Genomic DNA, 7,357 nt, shown 5'->3' on the forward strand with positions numbered 1-7,357 from the left:
GGCGCTGCTCCCGAGAGGGTGGCAGCGAGTTGCTGCAGCCCATCAAAAAAAAAAAGGTTGGTGTGGAGGCCCGACGTGACCTTGAAGCGGAGGCGCTGACGTCACGACGGCCTATTTGAAGAGTTGCTCTTGGGAGGGACGCGCGCCGTTCAATTGGCAAAAGGAGGGCGGCGCAGATCGGCGGCGTCGCCTCCCTTCGGCCGCTCGAGGAAAGCCGCGACGCCGCGCTCGGTCCCCGTCGCAAACGCGCGTCCGCTCGGAGGCCTGCGAAACGAGGACCCCTCGCCAACGGGCAGGAGTGACGAGTCGCGCGCGCCGCAACGAGCATGCCGCCCGCCTTGCCACTGATGAAATCTCTTCTGATAAGAGCTGATTTTTCAAATGTTGTTGCTTTCTGTTTTTTGATTTGGGAATTTTCAACTCTGCCACTCTTGTTGTCTTTTTTTTTCCTGCCGCCCCCCCGGACCGGTTCCCTTTCAAATGCTGTTCGGGTGGCCCTTTTGTTTGTTTTTCTCCCGCCGACCGACCGCTGTCTTTGTTTTTGGGGAACCGGCGTTGTACTGTGTCGAAACGTGCAATTTGACGCCGTCGCGCTCGCGGGCCGCTCGAGCTTTTTCCAAAGTGTTTGTTGCCGCCGTCGCGATCGGCTCGATGCGTTTGATTTGATCCTCTGCGTTTTTGTAACGCCGCAGCGGGTGAAAGGTCGTACGGCCTGAGCGTTTCTACCCTGTGCACTTTTGTTGACCTCTTGTCATTTTGTTGTTGTTTTTGTTTTGTTGTTTTGCTTTGTGTTTCTAGGCAACAGTTTAGGTTACGGCTTTGTTAACTTTGTTAACGCTAGTGATGCCGAGAGGGCAATCAGTTCCCTCAACGGCCTGAGGCTTCAGTCTAAAACCATCAAGGTAAAGTTCCACTTTCGCTTGCTGCTCTGTAGGGGGCGCTCTTTCTCAAGCATCCACAAGGTACCTTCCCAGTGTTGTTGTTTTTTTGTTTTTTTGTTTTTTTGTTTTGTTTTTTTTTTTTTTTTTTTTTTTTTTTTTTTTTTTTTTTTTTTTTTTTACAAACAACTTGTCATTTCTACTGTGCCTGACGTTTATTTTTATTAGCGATCGTTTCATTTGAACAAGTTTTAATGTCTTTGATTTATCCATTTCTTTTTGAACAAACTTTGCTGTTTGAAGCTTTTGTTTTGATGTCATGTGACAGTGCCCAAATGCTGTGAATGGATTTTTGCTCTGAAACGCGTCAACGTTTTCTCTTGAGCGAGCCGAGTTTGCCCGACCCGTTCCAAGTTGTTTTGCGTTTCGCCGCAGGTGTCGTACGCGCGCCCCAGCTCGGACACCATCAAAGATGCCAATCTGTACATTAGCGGCCTGCCGCGCACCATCAGCCAGCAGGACCTGGAAGACATGTTTGCTCGTTACGGACACATCATCAATTCTCGCGTGCTGGTGGATCAGGCGTCGGGTACGTACGCGCGCGCGCCGGCCGGCCCGGACCGTCCGCCTCACGCGTGCGCTCGGCCGTGCAGGTTTGTCGAGGGGCGTGGCCTTCATCCGATTCGACAAGAGGGCCGAGGCCGAGGACGCCATCAAGCAGCTCAACGGGCACACTCCTCCCGGCAGCGCCGAGCCCATCACGGTCAAGTTCGCCGCCAATCCCAACCAGGCCAGGAATTCTCAGCTGATGTCTCAAATGTACCACGGCCAATCGCGGCGCTTCGCCGGGCCCGTGCACCACCAGGCGCAGAGGTTCAGGTACGCGCCGCGCGCGCACCCCCGACACGCGTGCCCGGGAAAGAAAAAAAAAAAAAAACCCCAGAGTGTTGACGGAAGTGGCTCAACGCTGACAAAAGTAGTCGGCGCTCAAAATGGGCCGACAATGAATCGATGAAAATGAGCCCTTGCTGTTGAATTGTCAGGCCTGAAAAAAAATGTTGCTGCCCCTGCAAAATATCCCAAATAATGGCAGCGTCGGGACACGCTGGACCTAGCCGTGTCCACGGCGTGCAGCACGCCCAACGCGGCGCTCAGAAAGCCACAGACGTCCGCATCTGTCTCGGGAGATTCCAAAGGAAAGTCTGGCCGAACATCTCCGAGACGCAGGGCCGCGACGTCCCCGTGACGGCGAGCGAAGCCCAATGCCAACGGAGCCACGCGGCGGGACGAAAAGGGGCCGCTCGGATGCGCTCGAGACGAGCGAGGAGGACGCAACCGTCGAAGGCGGCGGCGCCGGACGTTTGCCGCAAAGCTCCGACGACAAATGAAGCGAAGCGCCAAAAGTGTCCGCCCTCCCCATCGCGACCCGCCCGCACACTTCCATGCCAGGAGATGACAAAGCCTTGATTTGTCTCACAACGGAGAACTTGGCAATTTACAGCAGTAAATCTGTCCGTCAGAGCCGTTAGCTTAGCCGGCATCCCGCCGCCGCCCACCTCCTCCGGAGTGTCCGGGGAGCGGCCCTCCTGAACGGACGCTCCGGTCTCTCCCCGCCCCCCGCCCCGAGATGCCGCCGGGCCGTCGGGCCATGCCATCGTGAATGGCTGAAGCCACCGCAAAGTCACGGAAGCTCTTCAGGAGTGAGCCCACGAGGAAGAGCCGCTCTGCCCCTTCCTGATCACAGCGTGCGTGTTGGTCGACCAACCGGTCTGGTTTATTGTTGACAAGAGCACCCGGGTCCTCGGAGGAGGAGGTCACCCTCTCTGCACCCCGGATGTTCCTCGGGGCGGGTGACGACCGTTTCCTGCAGAAATCCGCAAGCGACCCCCGAGTTTTCCCGGGGTCGATCTGGAGGCGCCGGTTCGCCAAGTCCTCCGTCAGTCCCCTGTACCCCCGATCGTCTCCGTCCGTAATGAGATCGCGGAGTCGTCACAGAACTTGCGAAGGTGGATGTAGGCCACGCATATTGAACTGACCTTGTGATTGTTATTTATTGATCGATTGCGTTTGGCTCGTTAAATAAGGGAGAGAAGTTGCCTATGGTGTTACGTTGGCGCGCGGCAGGACGTAACGACCGCGCGAGGTGCAGTACGCAGCGAATGTTTTTGAACGGGCTGAAAAAAAAGTTGATTTTGGAGGTGCGAGAATCACGCCCGCAACCCGCTTGGCCCTCCAGGTTCTCTCCGATGAGCGTGGAGCACATGGCCGGAGGGGGCGCGGCTTCGGGAGGCCCGTCGGGTTGGTGCATCTTCATCTACAACCTGGGCCAGGAGGCGGACGAGGCCATGCTGTGGCAGCTCTTCGGACCTTTCGGCGCCGTCAGCAACGTCAAGGTCATCCGCGACTTCAACAGCAACAAGTGCAAAGGCTTCGGCTTTGTCACCATGAACAACTACGAGGAGGCGGCCATGGCCATCCACAACCTCAACGGCTACAGGCTGGGGGACAAAGTCCTCCAGGTGTCCTTCAAGACCAGCAAAGGACACAAGTAGTAGACCGCAGGTCCCAGCTTGTTGCTTTTTTTTCCTTTTTTTAAGTTTGGCTTTCCTCGTCCACCTGTAGCGGACGCTCCTTTTTGCTGTCCCGATCTCAACTCGTTGCTTTGGTTTAACTTGTCACGGGGGCGTCGCCTTCTCACGCACCGACTCCATTTCTTCCCAACAATGTTGCTCGTTTGTCGTCCGATCACCTCGACTCAATAAAAAGCCATCCAAAAAGTCCGTCGTGCTGCTCACTTGACGCGAGTGAAACACAATTGTCCAAACAAGTGGTTTTGCGTTGCAATGCACCTTGAATGGCACACACGAAAAAAAAAAAAAACAAGATCTCTGCAAATGTGGAAAAACGTGAAAGTCGCGGACTGATTTGTGTGAATAATTTGACACAAACGTCTCCCCAGACTTGGCGAGACGCGACGTACCAATTTGGACGCGGCTTCCAACTCAGGTCATCAAGTGGTCCAAAGGTGGGCTGCTCTGAAAAACCTCGCCTGCAATACTCGGAACAAATCCGGCGTGCGGGTGGATCACTCGTGGCACGTAACAGGTGCTTGAATTTTAATATTGCGGCTCGTTCAAAAACGGAGCGGATCGTACATCGATGCCCGTTGCGTTCGACGAGGGATGCGATGCGCGTTCAAAGACCGCTCACCCGGTAGGAGGACGTTCCAAAAAACTCCATCGATACATGAAAGCGTCACGGCTCGTGACTCCTCCAACTACACGATGCGGGCCTTCTATCCGCAAAGCCGGCGGGCAACAAGACTTTTCCTCGCTTGGATTTGTCTTACTTGACGCGTCAACGAACCGAGTGCAGCGATGGGACGTTTCCGGTGCGCCAGCCTGGGTGGGTTTCGCGTAGCGCAGCTGCACTTCTGTCCGCTAGATGGCGGCGGACTCGTTTTCATCCCCAGTGACGTCACCGAGCTCTTTCCCCCGCGGAAGCCGCCGCGGCCCCCGCTTCGTGTCAACAAAGCCGAAGAAAGAAGGCCTTCTTCGGTGGACGTTCTTTACGGCTGCGCCGCGAGCGATGGAGTGAAGCGGAGGCGGCAACATGTCCATGGAAGATCCTTTCTTCGTCGTCAAAGGGTCAGAAAAGCTCGCGAGAAGCTGTTAGCTTGCTAGCACTTGCGCGTCTTTCTTGTCTCTGGACGAAGCGACCGATTCCGCGCGTCATCTCGGCCGTTGGCTTGTTCGAGCAAATTCTCCATTTATGAACAGATGAGCTTCAACGAGTCGTTGACCTCGTATGCCTAATAGCCGACAAGTTCTCGCGATAATGGAAGAGCCGAAGCAATAATTGTTCCCGTCGTCGTCATCGTCGACGAGTTCCATCAAACAATTCATTGGCTGGAACGATTCGTTGAAAAAGGGATGGGAGGAAAAAATCGTGTCAAAATGATTCACGCAAATCGATCCAAGAAGTTCACGTGTGTTTCAGAATCGCAAATACACCCGCGAGTTTCAAACGAGTGGCTTTTGTTGTGTGTGAAGGTGTCCTCACTTCTCTCTCGCACGCACACACACACGCACACACACGTCTCCGATATTCAGCCGTGTTGAACTCCCCCCCACCCCCCCCCCCCCCCCCCCGTCCGCGAGGAGGCAAGGTTGCTGCCTCCAACGAACGGGAACGAGCTACCTCGCGTTTAAAAATGGAAAACGAGCCATTATCTGGTCTTCAAACACGAGTCGGGGAACAAAATCCCAAAAGTCCCTTGCTACGAATTCAAAGAAACAATTGGTGCGGTATTGATCATAAATGGTGAACAATTCACCTGGATTACAGTCCAAAGAAAAGGCGTCCCACGCAAGTGTCCCGCATTCAACTTTTAGCGGACGAACGCACGGCGAGGAAATGGCAAGTCGTGTCGTCGACGTGCGCCGCCATCGCGAGAGCGAGCCGGCCGCTTTGCACCGGATTGCGTTCGAGCTCGCCGCCGAGCGCGATCCGAGCGCTCGAATGATCCGCGACGCCGCTTGCGTGTCCCCAGCGAGGTGCAGAAGGCCGTGAGCGGCGCTCAGAGCCTCCATCGCCGATGGAGCCAGTTGCTGCCGGAAGGGGCCGCCGCCTCCAAGGAGGAGCTGGACTGGACCACCAACGAGCTGAGAAACAGCCTGCGCTCCATTGAGTGGGACCTGGAAGACCTCGACGAGACCATCAATATCCTTTCCGGCGGGGCCCCGACCATCCGTGGCTTTTGCTTTCCATAGTAGAGTTTCAAGTTGCTCGGGCCCCTCTCTTCAAAGCCACCGGTCCTCGGAGACGAAAAGCAAACGGCGGTCCGTAATTTGCTCGCTTCCTTAACAGTCGGCCAACGCATCGTGGAGTCCAATCCCAAGAAGTTCAACCTGGACGCCGCCGAGCTGGCCAAGAGGAAAGCCTTCATCGGCAGCACCAGACGCACCGTCGAGGTACGCGCCCCTTGCGTCGTCGTGCCGGACTCGCGGTGACATCTTTGCTCTCTTTGAAGGAAATGAAGGAGCACATGTCGAGCGGTCCGGCCGTGGCTTTCGTCGACAGAAGCAAGCAACAGGTCCTCCGTCGGCTCGCGTCCGCGATCTCCGCGCGAGCGCTCGTGCGCTGACGCCGGAAGACTTTGACGTGTGCGCAGGCGCTGCTGGGCGACGGCGCCGTCCGCGATAAGTCCCGCCTACCGGAGCGGCGGCTGCGCGACGCCAACTCGGACTTCATCGGGGAGCAGCAGCTTCAGCAACAGGTGGGCCGAGACGCGCGGGGGCCCCCCCCCCCCGCTCGCTTTGCTCATTGCGCCGCGTGCGTCCTCCCGACAGCTGATGGCGGAGCAGCAGGACGAGCAGCTGGAGCTGGTGTCGGGAACCATCGGCGTCCTGAAGAACTCTCGTTTGCTTTTGCTTTTGCTTTTGCTTGCGTCCCGGCCGGCAGCATGCTGGACGACTTTGGCCAGGAGCTGGACAGCACCCACTCCAGACTGGACAACGTCATGAAGAAACTGGCCAAAGTGTCCCACATGACCAGCGGTGGGTGCTCGCGCTTGTTCGTTGCTTCGGACGACTCGGAGAAAAAAAACGTCTTGCGTTCTTTCTCTCTCCGTCCGTCTCTCCGTCCGCGGACGACGACGGCGCAGACCGCCGTCAGTGGTGCGCCATCGGGGTGCTGCTCGCCATCCTCTCGGTCATCGTGCTCCTCCTCTTCGTCCTCTGATGCGGCGACCGGCCTTCGTCCTCCGCCCCCGCAACGGAGGTCCGGGCTCGTCTTCTGTCCGGCTGAGCGGCACTCGTCGAGGGTTCGCGGTTCAAAGGGCAATCTGACTTTTACCCGCGCTGAATAACACGACGCGCTTGCGTATTCGTATTTGTTGCAGTGTTTATTTATTTTTGTTTGGGGGTGGGGGGGGGGCTCTTTGTTTTTCATTGTGAAAGACTGAATCCATTGTTGTTGTTTTTCATTATTTTATTTTTTGGACCGTTCACATTTTCATCCCATCGATGCCACACGTGGCCCTCGAATCAGTCGAATATCGATGAGATTGGAATTGTTGTTTTCTCAACGATTCAAGTTGAAAGGGTTTCCTCATGACATTCAACAGTCCAAACCATGAACGCAGCGCGCTCGAAAGTATCAAGAATAAGACTCCTCCAAAGTACCCTGAACTTTCATTCACGATGAACTTGGCAGCTGTTAATAAACTGACACAAAAAGAAACTCATCGTGGCAAGTCTTTCCCTTTCAGCAAGTCAACTTATTTGCATGAATCAAATCCGTCTTTTCTCCCGGACCCGCTCGCCAAACGTATTGATGCCGCTTTTGTCTGTGTTGTCCGGTTGCTCCTTTGATTCTCTTCAATGCAATCATCTGGATCGGGCCAATCGTTGGCCCGCTTTGAAAAGTGACAATGTGCGTTTGGATCAGGCGAAGACCGCAAGTCCCACTTGACGGCA

General features: G+C 55.7%; 2 protein-coding genes across 4 annotated transcripts in view; both read left to right on the plus strand.

Annotated features, from left to right (window-relative positions):
• The window catches only part of LOC109506859 (ELAV-like protein 1), a 9,214-nt gene extending 5,556 nt beyond the window's left edge, over positions 1–3,658 (plus strand). For all 3 annotated transcript variants that reach the window (XM_019855869.1, XM_019855871.1, XM_019855870.1), the window contains 4 exons: positions 799–902; positions 1,314–1,467; positions 1,532–1,757; positions 3,115–3,658. In XM_019855869.1, the coding sequence (XP_019711428.1) occupies positions 799–902; positions 1,314–1,467; positions 1,532–1,757; positions 3,115–3,430 (800 nt within the window). In that variant the 3' untranslated portion in view covers positions 3,431–3,658. The remainder of the gene's footprint in view (positions 1–798; positions 903–1,313; positions 1,468–1,531; positions 1,758–3,114) is intronic.
• A 655-nt stretch (positions 3,659–4,313) lies between these two features.
• On the plus strand, positions 4,314–6,790 carry stx6 (syntaxin 6). Its single transcript, XM_019855872.1, is given in 7 exon segments — positions 4,314–4,525; positions 5,431–5,600; positions 5,757–5,851; positions 5,911–6,156; positions 6,230–6,295; positions 6,298–6,436; positions 6,544–6,790. Coding segments are annotated over 7 exon segments (828 nt in total). The 5' UTR covers positions 4,314–4,490; the 3' UTR covers positions 6,621–6,790.
• The last annotated feature ends 567 nt before the right edge of the window (positions 6,791–7,357 follow it).

Source organism: Hippocampus comes, unplaced genomic scaffold (genome assembly GCF_001891065.2).
Source record: "Hippocampus comes isolate QL1 unplaced genomic scaffold, H_comes_QL1_v1.1 scaffold463, whole genome shotgun sequence".
NCBI classification, from domain to species: Eukaryota; Metazoa; Chordata; class Actinopteri; order Syngnathiformes; family Syngnathidae; genus Hippocampus; species Hippocampus comes.